General features: G+C 33.0%; 1 protein-coding gene across 1 annotated transcript in view; it reads right to left on the bottom strand.

The window, feature by feature from the left end:
- LOC149796313 (uncharacterized) overlaps nt 1–19,766 on the bottom strand; it is a 77,694-nt gene that overhangs the window by 33,360 nt on the left and 24,568 nt on the right. Inside the window, exons 2-4 of the mRNA XM_089960207.1 lie at nt 16,140–16,275; nt 3,464–3,591; nt 1,639–1,750 (exon numbers count right to left, since the gene is read on the bottom strand). Coding sequence (XP_089816333.1) covers nt 1,639–1,750; nt 3,464–3,591; nt 16,140–16,275 — 376 coding nt within the window. The remainder of the gene's footprint in view (nt 1–1,638; nt 1,751–3,463; nt 3,592–16,139; nt 16,276–19,766) is intronic.

The following is a 19,766-nucleotide window of genomic DNA, read 5'->3' as shown; positions in this document are numbered from 1 at the left end:
CAAACATCGAAGATTGTTGAGTTACACTTAGATGGTGCAGGAAGGACCACGACATGATATTAGGCATATTAAGGGCAAAATAACCTGACTGAAGATGTACAATCATGTGTATAGCAGTACAGCACGATATTAGGCATATTAAGGGCAAAAAAACCTGACTGAAGATGTACGATCATGTGTATAGCAGTACAACACGATATTAGGCATATTAAGGGCAAAATAACCTGACTGAAGATGTACGATCATGTGTATAGCAGTACAGCACGATATTAGGCATATTAAGGGCAAAATAACCTGACTGAAGATGTACGATCATGTGTATAGCAGTACAGCACGATATTAGGCATATTAAGGGCAAAATATCCTGACTGAAGATGTACGATCATGTGTATAGCAGTACAGCACGATATTAGGCATATTAAGGGCAAAATAACCTGACTGAAGATGTACAATCATGTGTATAGCAGTACAGCACGATATTAGGCATATTAAGGGCAAAATAACCTGACTGAAGATGTATGATCATGTGTATAGCAGTACAACATGATATTAGGCATATTAAGGGCAAAATAACCTGACTGAAGATGTACGATCATGTGTATAGCAGTACTACATGATATTAGACATATTAAGGGCTAAATAACCTGACTGAAAATGTACGATCTTGTGTATAGCAGTACAACATGATATTAGACATATTAAGGGCAAAATAACCTGACTGAAGATGTACGATCTTGTGTAAAGCAGTACAACATCGGTTTACTTCATATATTATATTTTTTGTATCATATATAAGAAACTTTCCTATATAATTAATTTGACGTAAAAGAAAGCTTTAGTATATAAATCTTTTTTTTTTTATCTCTACGAGGGAATGTGTTATTTGTGTCTATGTAACATTTGTCCACGATTGTAGATTTTAAGTGTCATCTGTAAACAACATTAAGTAGCTAACAGTTATCCTAGAGAATATATTATACTTAAAGATAATAAACATTAGTGAACAACGTGTGTACGTGGATTTGAGTTCAGGACATTGGTTTTTCGGTTATCAAAAAACAAAATGGTCTACCTGATGTTTGTCAGGTTGGTTGCTCCAATTTAAATAAACCATTACCTTGTTTACGAATTTGTTGGTAATTATCATGGCATTTGTTGTGTCATAAGTCAAGGTACAGTCTATATACAGATAAGTAGATAAACTAGTATTCATGTATAATATAAGTTCAGTTTCTAGAATCGTCGCAAGTTGTGTTCAGATATAATTTGAGAGGATTTTAATTTGTTTTCATCAACATTTCAAAGTGTTCGCTGAACATTATAGACTAAATCAAAATTTCGGTATTATTATGAATTCATTTAAGGACATTCTGGACTACATCATCGTACTACAAAAAGACAACTGATTGTCAGTTCACCCAAGACATTTGGAACGTCAGCACATTCAAAACTAGAATTCGATCGAACACTCCATTCTTCTAGACCCATGATAGTACTTTTATGAGTATTTTTTATTTATTTCAGAATTCTAAAACTTCCATTTAAATTATCATTTGTTTTATTTTGCGAAACTACTTAGTGTATGGCGATAGTATACAAACAATGTACACACATACACACACACACATACATACATACCGACAAGGAGATAGTCGGCACCAAGTACGAACTTGAAGCCGCACAGCGGTCCTTCCCTTGTAGATAAAATTTCAAAAATGGAATTGCTCGTTTCCATTTCCTTTGGCCCAGTCTACAAAAGATGACGTAATAGATTATGGTCAGCCAATAAAACGATTCGACTCCTCTAAGTTAAAGTATTTTATCTTATAATCACCTCTGACTATAACATAAATGATCCAGGAACTGAAATAAAACATTCTAATAATACTATTAGCGTTTATGAAGAGCCAAAGTAGTAAATGAATCAAATTAAGTCATGACATATTTCGTTATGTAGTAACAAATTATGCAGCAATGACTGCGATATTTTTGTAAATATCTTAAACAAGTGGCTCCACCTACACAATGAATATTTGCATCTGATCATGTTTAAAAGCGCCATATTGTCCTTATTTCATCACAAAAGAGAACAAGCATTCTGGGTAAAACCCTAGAACATATTTTCTATGCACGTAGTGATTTTGTAAGGGCTGATAAAGTTCATGAAAATATATTGTGCAAGTATTATACATATATATACAATTTATATCTATATGTATCCTTTTTAGTCTATTGCATATGTGAATATCATTTGAAACGTATTATATCGGTCACTTGTAAGGTATTATATCTGTATCGGTCACTTGTAAGGTATTATATCTGTATCGGTCACTTGTAAGGTATTATATCTGTATCGGTCACTTGTAAGGTATTATATCTGTATCGGTCACTTGTAAGGTATTATATCTGTATCGGTCACTTGTAAGGTATTATATCTGTATCTATCCTTTGTAAGGTATTATATCTGTATCGGTCACTTGTAAGGTATTATATCTGTATCTATCCATTGTAAGGTATTATATATGTATCTGTCCTATGTAAGGTATTATATCTGTATCTATCCTTTGTAAGGTATTATATATGTATCTGTCCTATGTAAGGTATTATATCTGTATCTATCCTTTGTAACGTATTATATCTGTATCTATCCTTTGTAAGGTATTATATCTGTTTATGTCCTTTGTAAGATATTATATACGTATCTGTCCTATGTAAGGTATTATGTATGTATATGTCCTTTGTAAGGTATTATATCTGTACCTGTCCGTTGTAAGGTCTTTTATATGTAATTGTCCTTTGTAAGGTATTATCTCTATATCGTTCCTTTGTAAGGTATTATATCTGTCTGTCCTTGGTAAATTATTATATCTGAACATATCCTTGGTAAGGTATTTTATATGTACCTGTCCTTTGTAATGTCTTTATATATATATATATATATATATATATATATATATATATATATATATATATATATATATATCTGCATCTGTCCTGTGTAACATATACTATCTTTATATGTCCTTTGCAAGGTGTTATATATGTATATGTTCTTTGTAAGAAATTATATCTGTATATGTTCTTTGTAAGAAATTATATCCGTATCTATGTCCTTTGTAAGGAATTAGATCTGTATCTGTTCTTTGTAAGTTTTTATATCTGCATATATCCTTGGTAAGGTGTTTATATAATCATTTGTATGGTATTATATCTGTTTCTATCCTTTACAAGTTATTATAATTGTATGTATCCTTTGTAATCTATTATATCTGCGTATCTTCGTTGTTCGTATTAGTCATGCATATATCCTTTGTACGGTATTATACCCGTGTAATTCCGTTTAACCGGGTTATATCTGTGTGTCTCCGTTGTGCGGCATTATTCTGTTTGTATCCTATGTAAGGTAAATTTATGTATGTGTCGTTTGTATTATCTGTCAAAATGTTAGCACTTCTTCACTCACCTTAATCGTATTTTGAAGTTGCATTTGATATATTGTACCGGCAAGTTGCTCCTTTGCAGATTCATCTACATAACTAAGGATAGAATTCCCGGTTGCAAGTTTCGCATCGAGTGCTTTCGCACGAACCACTGTAGTGTAGAAAGAAATGAAAGATACGTGAAGCCAATTGTATTATTAGGATCCACTGTATCAGCTTACGTCAATGTGACCGAAAATTATTATCTTTCTTCTTTCCAACTCAGCAGCAGAGGAGGTGAACAGACCTTTTGCTGAAACATCATTTTTGAAAAAATATAACCTCATCGAAGAAATTAAAAGGTTAATTACGCCAAACTGAAGCCTCTAACTTACCGAGAATGTTTCTAATTGGGTTATTTTTTGGGTTCCTTTTTTTTTTGTCGCTCGTGTTTTTCTAAATTTGTATGTGCGTTCGTTTCCCCGCAGGATGTTTCATTGAGGTCGCATGTCCTCTACTGCTATAAATGTATAATTAATTAAATCATTATTATATCAATGGAATCTTACACTAGTAGATTAGCTCGAGAAAGATTAGAAGCAATTAGAAGATATCTTCCTGTTCGTGATGCTCTCAAACAAAAACAGCAGGGACAATAAGAAGCACAAGATGAATCTGTGGATTGATAAAGAACGATTTTTTAAACCTGTTACAACGGTTACTGAAAAAGTTGCAGAAGCTACTGAAAAGTTTCTTCCGGCATTAACACATATTGCTGAGCAAACTGCAAAGATAGCAAAAAAAACTCAACAAACAAACACGATTTTTAATGATCTTCCAGCTATAGCTGTCGCTCAACCAGATCAACCAGAAATACTTGAAGGTTCTGTTGGCGAAGAACCAAAACCAAGAACAAAAAAGATAAAGTTGGAATAATTAATAAATTTACTCCAGAGGGTATTCAAAATATAAGGTAAAAGTAAAGAAATATATAAAATTGCTGTAGACGGTTAGGCAGAACGAGGAAGATATTTAAGACTTAAATATGTTAAAGGTGTATTTTTTAACAATGGCGTAAATGGGTGTTTCGTGTACATCAAGACAAAAATCAAGCACGAGGTGATAGATTTGATGAATATTTACAACAAACAGATGACCCTATTGCGTTTAAACAATAATAAATTCAGAACATTCCTCAACAATTACAGCGACAACAACGACAACAACAAATAGAACTATGACAACAATAACAACGACAAAATCAAATATAACAATTACTACAAAAACAAAGAAAACAAAAACTACGAACTAATAAACCTGACTCCCAAAGTCCTCAACCTTCTATTGTTGAAATTGAAGCTGATCTTAAAAATAAATTTACAACTGAAGATTTATACACTCTCATGGCTGCCGGATATCTTAGAATAGTAGACATTGCAATAAAATATGATGAAAGAAATAAATATTTAAAACCTAAATATAGATTTTTGACAAAAGATGACTGGATTAAAAGTACCTCTTTAATCAGATTTGATCCTGAAGCGACAAGTAATGAAATGTTTCAGCGATAATTTCGTAGTCGTGTAATAGAAAGAGAACAACAACTACAACAAACAGATGAAGCTTTGTATTTATCACTGATTGGACAACCGCCAAAAACCGGAAGTGGATTAAGAACTTGTCCTGACAGTGTTCTCGCCGATGTTGATCGACTAGAAATTCTGATCGGAGGAAAACGCGCGGAACTTTTTTATTATCCAGAAATGTTTAATGGGATATCTAATATATGCCGAAGATTGTTTACAGGTGGTTTTATGGATCGTAACATTTATCATTCTCTCATTAATAAAATTGCAGATGATTATCACAGCGGCTGAAAACAATTAGCATGCAATTTTAAAATGATTAAACTCAATGATCAACGTGGGTCTGTAATAGTTAGGGTAGTAAGCTCACGATTGCCAAAGTACAATGCGATTTAAGGAGATGTTGTTCAAGGTTTATTTAAGAGAATAGACCCGAAAGCAATACCGATTGCAAAACAATTACGAGTGAAAGCTATTGATAATATTAGGAATAAAGATATTGGTGCTGTTGATGATATTGCCGGTATGTTAATTTTGTTCGGTTCGTATTCGTGAGCTAATTCCGATCTAATGTTCTCAGTCACGCTTGAGTAAGATACGAATTATTTAACTTCTATATTTTCCACTAATGCTAACGATAGCCTGGATTAGCTTTATATATCAGCTTTATATATCTATCTTCAAATTTATGTTTTTCAGAATTCAAACTTACAACAACAAATTTTTTTGGATCAAGTTCAAGTTGGATGCTGTCTTCAAAAAAAAAATTAATTGCAGAAATAATATCATTAATATTTTCGTAATTGATTTATATTATAATAATAAAATAAAATAGAGACAAACAGTCATACATATAATTATATTGTTATCAAGGATATACAATATGTCAATTTAGATTATACAATTTTATATAGTGCATTGGCATTAAGTCCATTAGGATACAAAGTATCTAATTTATGAATCCAAAAAGTTTCTTTTGAGTCTATTCATGCCACCATGTCACCATGCACAGTATCGATTGGCATGACAGAAAAATCGAATAGAGAGTTATTATTGGTGTTAAAGTGTGTTGAATTATTAGAGGAAAGCTGAGGATGTCTATAATTTTTTTTATGAAAGCGATGATTATGCATTCTCTTAGAAACTTGTTGAAGTGTTTGTCCAACATATTGCATGCTACATTTTTTGTACAGGTTATTAAATAAATCACATCAGTTGATATGCAGTTAGTGTTATCACGTAGAGAAAATACCTCTTTTGTATTAGCACTATTGAAAGAAGTACTTTCTCTTATTTTTGCACTCAGAGCACCGGTATCTGTTACATTTAGTTGACGAAAAGTGTCTTTTATTTCCTGTTTAGTTCTAATTAAAAAATCTTGCAAATTCTTGGGTCTTCTATAAGCGAGAATTTGTTTAATTTTGTAAAGTGATGTTGCGATGGTTTTATTGGATAAGTTTAGGAGACTATAATATTTATTAATTATACGAACTATATTAGGTAATGAAGGGTTATATTGTATTGTGAAAGGAATTATATCTCTATTTTACATTCTGATGTGTTTAAAGCCTCATGTTGAGAAAGATTACGGGCTTTGTTCAGCGCAGAATCAATTATATGTGTATGATAATTTATATTTTGGAAATATGTTTGTAATTTATTCAACGAATTTTATAATTGACAATCATCTGAAATAATGCGTCAGCATCTTTTGGCCTGGCTATATGGTATACCGATTTTACATGTCATCATCCGTTTCTTTTAAAACATTTCGTGCCTGAAGAAGCATAAATCAAATGCCAAACTAACTGCACAGACTTCTCGGCGTTTGTGTTGTTTTTTATCACAATTTGCAACCAAGACGATATAATACAATTTTGTAATATAGCACAAACACAACAATAATGAAAAGTTATCTTAGAGAAAGCAGATCTAGTAACATTATTTGCAACGCCCTGAACCGAAGGGAAGCAGATGTCAAATTATTTTCCAGCTGTGTTCATTGATTAAAATATTACTTCTTCACCTGTCTCTGTATTTACGGATTTACTCGCCCTTTTTGCAATTGTTGTATGCATACCAGTACCACCAAATCTGCTGTTCTGGCTTTGTGGAATGGCTCGCATATTCTCTAAAGAGTCATCGAGTTTCTGTTAGTAATATGATTCATCACAAGACCGTCCTCGAGTACCCCCGGAAACATTCGTTGACAGACCTATGACTCAAATAATGTTTATTCCCCTAGCATAACATTTGAGATAACCAGTATTAATAAGAGCACCGACTGGTGTTTTTAGTCGACGGTTTTTGCTTACACCATCAAGGGATGTTTCATATTTCTTAATGATAGGAATTCTCAAATTCTTTTTGTTCCAATTTTATATAATATTATTTGTTTAAACGATTATTTGTCTAAGTAAGTATTTGAAAATCTTACTAGATAATCTTAATTTCTGGTGACCTTGTCATCAGTGTTATATTTTTATAACAATATCTTGTGAGCTTTCTGTATTTTTTAACACCACATATCACAGGCAACTGCGTGTTTCCCCTAACCCCAGCACCACATTTCAAACACGGTTTAGGTCCTAACCTCTCTCTTCGTACACTTTGTAAAGGATATTCGCAAAATTCGTTTACACAAGCATTTTCATAAGGAGTTGCCGGGCCTATCAAAAGCCATTTGCATTTATTATATATATATATTTGTTTTAATTATGACATGGACGAGATACTATCCTCGATTAAAATTAAGTCTTCTAAAGATACAATTTATGTTGACATAATGTCACCAGACTTACCGATGCGAGCTCTGGTTGATCCGACAAAGAAAACTTTGATTTATACTATTCACGGCGCCAAGAAAGAATTTAGTAAAGTTGGTGGATCTCACGTGTGGTCAACGTCTAAAATCATACGCAACACCGATGGTGTCGATAACAATTATCTCGATAAGCAAAGATGTTTTCAGAGTAATTTTTTAAGGAAGTAGATGATACTTGGGTTATCAGTGAAAAAAGTGACCCCGTCCTTCATAATGAAAACTTTGCCGTATTAAGTAAAAATCACAAACAAGTAATGTTGACTTGTATTGACAAACCACATGGGTAGGTGGAAAAGCCTGCCAGTAGCTTCTCGTGGTCGGTGGTTCTTCCCTGGGTTTTTCAGGGTTCTTCCTCCACCAGTTATTCTGACCGCCATGTATAGCTTATCTTGTGCTGAAAAATGGCGTTAAACCATAGAACAGCAACAACAACAACAACAACAACAAATCACATTATGAAAAAGCGTATCCTGTAACCGCGGTTATTTATGTAATTTATCCGATAAATAAACCCAGCGTTAACAACCTAAAACGGATGAAATTTTCACAGAAAAATAAATTGTTTAGCCGAACGAGTAACGGAACATTTTACAAACGCGATACGTGGAAATCGTTTAACAGATAAAAGACGTACAATCTTAAACTAGTAGGGAGAAGTAGCTAAGGGCTGTTCCAGTGAAACATATCCACCCGGGGACGGCACTTCAAAACAAACAACTTCTGTAGGAGGTTGTGTTTCAAACTATTTTATTCTGACAGTGGAAGGATGGTAAGGTAAATCACTTCTGTTGTGGGTTGTGTTAACAAAATGAGAAATCGCTGGTGGAGTTGCCAGCAGCAGCAACAACACCCCCCCCCCCCCATTATATATTTAAAATCTCATCTACCCCCTCTTAATGGTCTAACCTGAATAAAACATTGGGTCAGAAAATGATGCCAGTACACGTGAGTGCACGTAATTTGTACCAGCTCGCGTACTTTTGAGGCAGTGATACTCGTTCGGCAAATTACATCAACGTCGCTGATATAAAACAAGTACTTTGCGCAGTATGCAATTTTTAATAAATTTTTAACTTTAAAACTGCATTTCGCAAAGTAATTCGCGCTGCTAGTAGCGGTTTCGCAGCGCTTGATGCGACATCGAGATAGCTGGATACTTCGGTTCGACATGAATGGCTGTTAAACTAAATTTGGTTGGTTTATTGGCAATGAACAAGCATTGTATGGTAGTTTTAAACTTATTTTCATTGTGGAAGATGGATGAATCACAACAGGGTTTGTCTTCAGACGACGTTTTTAGTCGGCAAATACTGGCTGGTGATAGCTATTATGACAATGAATTTCATGTATATCGGTCTGTTGGACATTGGGAAAATGTCACTGGAAATAACAGTGTGTGATCTTGAGCCCAAAACTGATGCTGGGCACGAGTCAGATGTACGTGTTGGATGGACAATATGTCGGTTATATTTATTCAAGATACCCATGTCTGAACAACTATGGGAATGTTGGATTTAAAACCCTAATACAGCATTATGGAAGAGAAAAAATCTGGAATAAAAGGCAACAAAACACTGATTCAAGGAAGTGAATCTTTTGCAGAGTTCATGTTAGTGTAAACTCAGAGGTCTCTTAAATGCTTAATCACGCGTATTTGGATGTCAATTTTTTATTTGGGGATGCCGGAAATCACTTAGGCGAGAGTCCTCCTTACGCATGTAATAGATGGGAGGAAAAATTCAAAGACTTGCCAGTCCTGCTTCAGCCACCTGCTTAGTGGGAAAATGTGCTGATCAATTAGCTGTGCTAATATTTGCAATGACATAATTTAGTGACTGATAGCCCCCTCCCATGTACATGTCACCATTATTAGAGTTTGACTGGCAGCTGGGTGGGAAAATCTACTGATATTTACAGTGTTTGAACAGAAAGACCCAGATATGTACATATGTTCATTTATAACAGTACATAAAATAAACAACTTCATATTCAGTTCCGAGTGTAGCGGAATAAGCAGTGTACGTGACCCCGGAATATTGACATGTTGAGACTTAGACTTGAATTAGTTATTTGGGGTTCAACGGCAAACTGAAGACGATTGTAACAAGATTCAGGAGAGGGCTAATGTTGCTAGGACTGATAGTGTGGATAACAGTAGCCAAGTGTAAGGAAGTGGGTGATGCCTAGCTTAGTGCTTTGAATAAGACCTTCCTTGGATTGACAAATTTAAGACTCACTCTGATGGACAAACGAAAGCTATGTCAATGTTATAAAGAACGTAGAAATTAAACTCAAAGGGAACCAATCGTTCTTATAATGTACATATTTTCTGGAAGGGGACTGCAACGTTTGCTGGTGGGACTCCTATTTTTACCAAAATGTGAATCCTGGACTCCTAGTTTTAAATTCTTGCGAGACCTTTGGAAAACCTTTTCTGGAACAGAGATATCCATGAGAGAATACTCATGGGGTCATACCTATGAGATGTTGAAAATTGCATAACCATAAAGAACAGTAACTTGTTCAAGCTAGTTATGCATAATTATACATTTCAGACAGCAGACAAGGAAAGGAGTTCTCAGCACAGAATAATATTCATACACAGGAGGAGGATCATATTAAATTCAGAAACAATTAAGATATTAATGATCATAGGGGAACATCGGAGAATCCCCATACAACATAATTACGTGTGTGTAGATCTCTAGTTGTCAGGATCACTATGGCAACAAAAGAATAACGAGACAAAAACTTTAATATCATGCAGATGTATAATCAAATGAAATACATGCTCTCTATGTGCAAAAATTAAATGACATTAAACATAAGAGAAGTATTGATCTGTGTAAACTCAAAAGAAGACAGAAAAAATGTCCTTTTTTGTGTTCATTTCGTCCCATCTATATTTTGATCATGGTGATATTTTCTGCAGGTCTTTTGGCGCTTAGTTCTAAGCCATCATTTTATATTAGTATTACAAACTGGGTTACTGTTATCTAGTACACAACATTTTGAAGCAGTGTCATTAACTAAGCCATCATTTTATATTAGTATTTCAAACTGGGTTACTATTATCTAGTACACAACATTTTGAAGCAGTGTCATTAACTAATGATGACATTGATGACAAAATACTCGGTGTCATTCCGATATATGGCTTCTTTACTACACTACTAATGTGTGCATCATCATTCATTTGTACCATCTTCTTTAGTTTTACTTGTACCAGTACCTTTATTAAAATTGTAATTTCTATTATCTTGCAATCTAAATATTTGTAAACATATTTTATTGTCAAAAGGTAAAATGGGCTTAGTTTTGTTTTAAAAATCAAATCTAAAACTATCAATTAGCATGCGACTAAAGTAAAAGGTGGGTCATCATCATGTGTGCATAAATTATTGCCATATTACAGTGTTGACAGTTGAACAAGATGTAGTTGACAAAGAACCAGCACTCGTATTGCCACCACATATTGCATTTAAATAACAATATCATTATTTCGGCATATTCCTATCAGTATTTTCCCAGTGGTATTAATTTTCTGATCTGATGTTGTTAGGTTCTTGTGCAATTTTTACACATCAAGAATTATCACAGTACCATTAAAAAACAATGTAATCTGGACCAAATTTTGTAGTTTGAGAAGAAATTCATTTTTTAACGCAAATATCACTGAAGCTATGAATTCTGGCATTAAAGTCTCACATTAAATAACATCTGAAGTAGCCATGATAGTAATTTAGGATGAAACTGTACTAATTTCACCTTTGGTATTTTAAAATCTTGAACTGATGGAGGAACAGGACTCCAAAATTAGCACGTCAATTTTAGAACCTGTTCATTGACTATGAATCAAGTATATAATCCGAGTCCAACTGCATTGTTAGACAAAATTTAATTCTTTTGACAACATCGCAATTTGCTGTCAAATATGGAGTAAGCCTATTGTCATTCTTCCATCCCAAGCAAGACCCCACCACAACCATGTGACTATGCCCAATGATATCACAGTGATAATTGTTATGCAACTAGAGATGACATCTCTGAGTATTTTGATTTCACTAGAGTCTTAACAGAGTGGAACAGTAAGAAAGAGTGACATATATTTAAGTGTTGGGGAGATATGTAACAATGACTATTCCTCCCGCCACCAATATCTCACTGGAGATAACACACACACAAAATTTAAAGAGTAAATCCTAAAATCATGGCAGCATCCTTGCAGGGGAGATAACTTGACTCAGAACTATTAAAGTATCAAGTTTGCACTCTACCTGACAATATACTTCATGCAGACAAGAGTTGATTGTTTCATCTTATTTCCCAGCTAAAAGACGCAATAACTAAGATATCAGTTTTCTCTTCTTTGTCAGGTTATGAAAACTTATTTCATATCCAAGCTATGTAACCAAGCACTTACTGCTCTGCTGGTTTGCAAAAAATACATAGTCCCAGCTGGTACAAAGTGTTTTGAAATGCAATATGAGAGTCTGTTGATTTTTAAAGCTCAAAGTGTTATATACGAAAACGTGAAGCAGTTATTGGTGTTAAAAGAAGCAGTTATTGATGTTAAAAGACCAGATGGATAATACAATAATTTTGTAATATGCTCATTGAATGTTTATCATGTTATATGTGGATTACTCTTTTTCCGCTCAGATAACTTTTTGTCAACTTGGATTACACTTTTGTTTCCTCGCCAGGGGTTGGCATGTATGCTGATTGGTTGATAATCAAAGTAAGATTTTAGTACAAAGACTCTTTTGAGAGATTGTCCTACTTGTAACTGAAAAAGGTGAGGGACATTGTTTTATTAACATATTTTCCGTCCCTTTACAGACCTGTGCTTGGAAGACTATTTACTGAAATCAGCAACTGACTCTTTGGTGCAGTATTGCAAACACACGTTTCAAATTTGTGTAGGTCCAGAAAATGGTGCAGCTGTTATGGTTTTCTTTTATCAAAAGATGTCGTCATATATGTGTCTATACTGATACAAATTTGGTCATGAACACTCAAAATTTGAAGTTATTGAATTTTATTATCATGCTGTTTGCACAGGTTTAAAGTGGGATCTGAATTAGTACAGCGAGTCCTGAATTCTTGAGTTTTGTGCAGAAACATGGAATCCAAGCAGAATACATCCAGAAATGTGGAGATTTTCAATCTTGGATTTAGTCTCCCCGTTGCATATCACATTAATATGCATATTCATAGACAATAAGTATAGTAGTAGGAAACGTATGTGACAGATTTAGATACATATCATAAACAAGGCGAACAGTATTATGTGGGAGGACAATATCATAAGACAATCCAACAGTATTATGTGGGAGGACAATATCATAAGACAATCCAACAGTATTATGTGGGAGGACAATATCATAAGACAATCCAACAGTATTATGTGGGAGGACAATATCATAAGACAATCCAACAGTATTATGTGGGAGGACAATATCATAAGACAATCCAACAGGTAACAATGATCACCACATTATTACAGCAGTATTTTGTGTCAACAACAAAACAAAAAATATTTTTAATGTTTCTAATGAAACGGTGCATATTTCATCCCAAACAATAATTCTTGGAATTTAATACTCTCCCATTCATTCAGGAGTCCATTTATCTCCCTTCCATCGAAAGAATGTATGATAAGTGCATGATTTAATATTTCTTTCTCTCATTTCTCTTGCTAGTCTGTGTTTAGGTGTTATGCAACTATTTTTGAACAAATGTTCAAGAATAATTTAACTAAACGAGTTGTTTGACCAGAGTCTCCAGGTCCATTAAGATTAATTGTTCCATGTGTAGTTATAGGATCATATACAGATGGTGCTGATGACGATTTTGATATTTCTTTTTTGTAATAAATATCCTTAATGTCTACGTCAACGAATTCCGAATAATTTAGTATCTTTTTTTGTTTTATTCTCCATTCACATCATTAATGCCTACGTGCCGATATATAGTTGTACTAGCAATCCTGTTTTTTTTTATTGCTATAAAATGAATCCGTGGCGACTCTGACAGCAAACTCAAACTCTATTTATCATTGATCATATATTTATCGATACATAAGCGATTATTGAAGATCTTAAATGAGTAAACTGCGGCGACTCACCATCAATATAACTGACATTTGTATCTAATTTAGTACCGTCTGAAGAATTAGCATTATTTCGACTTATAAACGTATTTCTATTCGTTGTATCAGCAATTACAAAATCGAGTTCAGCATCATCTATAATTCTGTGCAATGTCGTTTCTGATCATATGGCCCCCTTTGGGTGAATTCACCGATCATTTTTCTGCCAAGATATTTTACTATTTTATTCTTAAAATCCGTTAAATCAAGATTTTCATCAGCAGAATATTTATTTTGTTGTGGTAACCAAACTTTATTTCTGCGAACGATACGATATAGTCGCTTCACTTACTGTTAACAATAATAGTATTTTTTACATGAAGCATAAATCGTAACAATAATAGTATTTTTTACATGAAGCATAAATCGTAACAATACTATTAGTGCCCTCATTTTCTCGGGAAAATGTTTCCCAAACCAGACATAACAAATCGGATGAAGATTTTCAGCAAACTTAAACGACTCAATCCAAACTAATCCAGTCAAGTCAAAACCCGGTAATGGTCCATTTATCCATAATCTGATCGTCTCGTGTTTTGGATGTCCAAATCACTCAAAATATCTAGAAAACGTATCGGATAACATGCCACGATATCAACCGTAATAACATCCTTCTAATTGTATATTGTATTCCATAAACCACCGTGCTCGTATTGGAAAAAAAATCGTTGTATTTCTTCAAGAAAATCCAATCGTGTTGGTTTTCACGACTTTGTCTCAATTGCGAAATGCGCAGCAACTGAGGGAACACTAAAACAATTACTCAGTAATTGCTCACTATCGTCGTGGGTATATTGCAACGCAAGATATTTCATTTCTTGATGGAGAGATTCTGTACGATAAATATATCCATTACACCGTACAAACAGATCATAGTTTCCGTTATCTAAACTTTGAAACAGCCATACTGATACAGGATCGTTCTAATTTCTTTAATAAAATAAAATATATCTCCTTGGTAAAATTTAACAATTCGATTTCGTGGAAATATTGTTACTGCAATATTCCACGCATGCGCATTATCGTCAATAGTTCCAATCGAAGCTCCTTTCGATTTATATTTTTAGTCGTATAAAAAATCGGATAAAAAATCCCCGGTTATTGTTTTGTTTTAACCAAAATTAGATATTTTAATTTCTTTCCTAGCTCAGCGACGTCTTTGACAGATGCTCTGATATTTTTTAGTTTAAAATCAAGTTTTGTGCACAATAAAGTTTGCAGAACACAAGGTAAGTTTTTAGCGTCAACGTTTCTATTATGGGTTTGACTTCATATTTTTTCTTGTAAATTTAATTAGCATATGTCCACCACGAGTTAAATAAAAGCACTAGATTCTCGACCTGATATTAAGTCCGTACGCACGTACATAAGTGTCTTATACACGAATGACATCTGTCTAATATGGACGGATTTGTGTTAAATGTGTATTCCTTCCTACTGCATAAAAATAACATGGCATCAACATGAAATATGGAAACTAGCATTAGTTGATACCTTCTGCACGTTTCATATTATTACAAAGAAATATTTTATAACACGACTGATGTTATTAAATATGTATTTATGCCATTAAATATTACTATATAAGTGGAATGATTTTGTCACAGACAATACAACATTAATCAAAATATATGTACAAGGTCATACAGCACTTGAAACGACTTTGTATAAAGATCGCATTATACTCGTCACGAAGAGGCATTTCTGCATGCTCACCAATTTGAAAGTTATTATTTACTCCAGTGGTGAGGGAGATCATTATGATGTTTATATATTTTATTTCAAATATTAAGTTTGTTTAAAAGTTTCAAAATGTATGTATATTTGTGAAGAATGAATTTAAAACGATCATTCGTTCATTTGTGAAGAACGACACTTTTGTGAATAAAGGCTTTTACAAAATAAGTTAGTCTTTGTGATAAGTATTATATTTAGGGTGTTTTAAAGAAAACAGTTATCGCAATTTAACAAGTATAAATATAACAATTAATGGAGATAGTTATGACTTTAGTTGATGCAGTAACTTTAACATCATCATTATCATTATTATCATCTTTATTGAAATTGCTATTATCATCGTCATTCAAGTGTGTTGTCCTCTTTTGTTGTATTGACTTCGACGTAGCAAACGTTTAACAGTGCAACGTTTTACTTACCTGTTAAGTACGGATTACACAAAGGAGGGAGTAGATTCAGTTCGCTGCAAATACAACCAGTGGTAACGTGAAAGGTCGCTAACAGGACAAGCAGAGACTGCAGAATAATTACGGGCCTCTCCATGATACAAAAATCCTTAAACAGAAATCGTAATATGGATGGTGAGACTCAAACTCCAGCAAAGTAACGGTAGTAGGTACTAAGAGTCTATTAGCGTTGAGATATACCCATTTCTACACAAAGTAACGGGAGTAGGTACTAAGAGTCTATTAGCGTTGAGATATACCCATTTCTACACAAAGATTCATCACGTGCCTAGGGTCAGAATACCGTTTTCGATTGATTTTGACAAAGAAATTTTCATTTCTGGCATAAAATTACATAAAAACTTTAAATAATGACAGAAATTCACGGCTTGCAGAGAATAGGTCTCGTCTGCAGATAATTGGTCAAGTGTTGGATGATGCACGGACACAATTATATGATACACTAAAATAGATTTAATGATAGGCCGACTCACGCTCTATGATCGGCAGCCACATTTTGTATGATACACACACACACAGTTTATGCTACGCAAACAATGATATGCAGCCACATTTTATATGATACAGATACACACAGTCTATGCTACGCAAACAATGATATGCAGCCACATTTTGTATGATACGCACATTTTTAAGCTACGTGGATACACGTTCGATCATAGACACTTTATATGATACTCAGACACATTCTATGATAACGCAGACACATTCTTTTCTATGATGCACAGACACACAGCCTATGATACGCACACACACAGCCTATGATACACAGACAGACAGCCTATGATACGCACACACAGCCTATGATACGCACACACACACTCGTCTTGTGGTACGAAGACATTCATTATGCATGATATGCAGACACACATTCTAGGCTAATGAGAATTGTACACCCATCTACAATGAAATACTTTGGCCTACCTTTAATCGAGGTTGTACCCTTGACGAATACTCATGAATGTCAGTTTTTAAGGATCTGGTAGTCATTAGCCATCTACATATTGGCCTCTGCTATCATTACCATTGTAAATTTACAAACAAAAATTCATTCAAATATGATAGATGCGCAAGATCACGAGAAAAAAGTTGAATATTTGGTGCCTTGTTATTGAAGATGAATGGTTTCCTTACACGAGAAAAAAGTTGAATATTTCGTGCCTTGTTATTGAAGATGAATGGTTTCCTTACACGTTTGGTGGAGTATAAAATCATATCTTAAAACAATTTTAAAAAACCCAAATATTTTGTAAACGAAGAGAAAGTAAAGAATGGAATAACCCATGGAAACAAAAGGACTGTATATATATGCAGCTTATAGATGATATGGAAACTTATGTAAACGATTTAAAAAAACGATAATATCTAAGATTTGTGTGCGTGTTTATAACGTCTGTCTGTTTGTCATACTTTTAATGTCTGATTTCATATATCCTATTATTTGGGAACAAAAAGAGGAGTCAAATATGTTTAATAGGTATCCACTCTAAGCTCTCTTTTTTTCACGGAAAACAATCTCCACTCATCATTATCGATTATTTCGTCGTTCTTGTCTATCGTGGCATCGCTTTGTAGGTTTTGGGAAAATCGTTTTCTCTTGTTTTGCCTTCATTCAACAGTAAGTTGTAACAACATTGTCAAAATCTCCATAGCGATTGCCGTCTCGTGTTTTCCATTTATTCCCTTCTACTGTACAGACCAGTAAGATCAGGAAGTTAAGGCATCCTTTTGATATACGTGCTGAAATCTTATACAATCGACCTTTTTAGAGATTTGTGTTCTTTCCTTACATCTTAGTAATACGGTGCTTTCTAAGAATTTCTAAAAAAGGGTTAAATGCGTGATATTGTGTATCATCTATGTCAATGCTTTTAACAAATTATTTAACGTCATCCACTAAAGCCGCATATAGAGGAATCTTGAGGAGCTAAGTTTCAAATTCATGATTAGATCAATTATTATCAGTCATAGAATATTCATTCGTGATTAGATCAATTATTATCAGTCATAGAATATTCATTCGTGATTAGATCAATTATTATCAGTGATAGAATATTCATTCGTGATTAGATCAATTATTATCAGTCATAGAATATTCATTCGTGATTAGATCAATTATTATCAGTGATAAAATATTCATTCGTGATTAGATCAATTATTATCAGTAATATAATATTCATTCGTGATTAGATCAATTATTATCAGTGATAGAATATTCATTCGTGATTAGATCAATTATTATGAGTGATAGAATATTCATTCCTGATTAGATCAATTATTATCAGTGATAGAATATTCATTCGTGATTAGATCAATTATTATCAGTGATAGAATATTCATTCGTGATTAGATCAATTATTATCAGTAATATAATATTCATTCCTGATTAGATCAATTATTATCAGTCATAGAATATTCATTCGTGATTAGATCAATTATTATCAGTGATAGAATATTCATTCGTGATTAGATCAATTATTATCAGTGATAGAATATTCATTCGTGATTAGATCAATTATTATCAGTGATAGAATATTCATTCGTGATTAGATCAATTATTATCAGTGATAGAATATTCATTCGTGATTAGATCAATTATTATCAGTGATAAAATATTCATTCGTGATTAGATCAATTATTATCAGTCATAGAATATTCATTCGTGATTAGATCAATTATTATCAGTCATAGAATATTCATTCCTGATTAGATCAATTATTATCAGTGATAGAATATTCATTCGTGATTAGATCAATTATTATCAGTGATAGAATATTCATTCGTGATTAGATCAATTATTATCAGTAATATAATATTCATTCGTGATTAGATCAATTATTATCAGTGATAGAATATTCATTCGTGATTAGATCAATTATTATCAGTCATAGAATATTCATTCGTGATTAGATCAATTATTATCAGTCATAGAATATTCATTCCTGATTAGATCAATTATTATCAGTGATAGACTATTCATTCGTGATTAGATCAATTATTATCAGTGATAGAATATTCATTCGTGATTAGATCAATTATTATCAGTGATAGAATATTCATTCGTGATTAGATCAATTATTATCAGTCATAGAATATTCATTCGTGATTAGATCAATTATTATCAGTGATAGAATATTCATTCGTGATTAGATCAATTATTATCAGTCATAGAATATTCATTCGTGATTAGATCAATTATTATCAGTCATAGAATATTCATTCGTGATTAGATCAATTATTATCAGTGATAGAATATTCATTCGTGATTAGATCAATTATTATCAGTGATAGAATATTCATTCGTGATTAGATCAATTATTATCAGTAATAGAATATTCATTCGTGATTAGATCAATTATTATCAGTGATAGAATATTCATTCGTGATTAGATCAATTATTATCAGTGATAGAATATTCATTCGTGATTAGATCAATTATTATGAGTGATAGAATATTCATTCGTGATTAGATCAATTATTATGGGTAATAGAATATTCATTCGTGATTAGATCAATTATTATCAGTGATAGAATATTCATTCGTGATTAGATCAATTATTATCAGTGACAGAATATTCA

The sequence above is a fragment of the Sinohyriopsis cumingii genome, chromosome 6, assembly GCF_028554795.1.
Source record: "Sinohyriopsis cumingii isolate HCF-2022 chromosome 6, ASM2855479v2, whole genome shotgun sequence".
NCBI classification, from domain to species: Eukaryota; Metazoa; Mollusca; class Bivalvia; order Unionida; family Unionidae; genus Sinohyriopsis; species Sinohyriopsis cumingii.
This window is presented reverse-complemented; position numbering and strand designations above follow the sequence as displayed.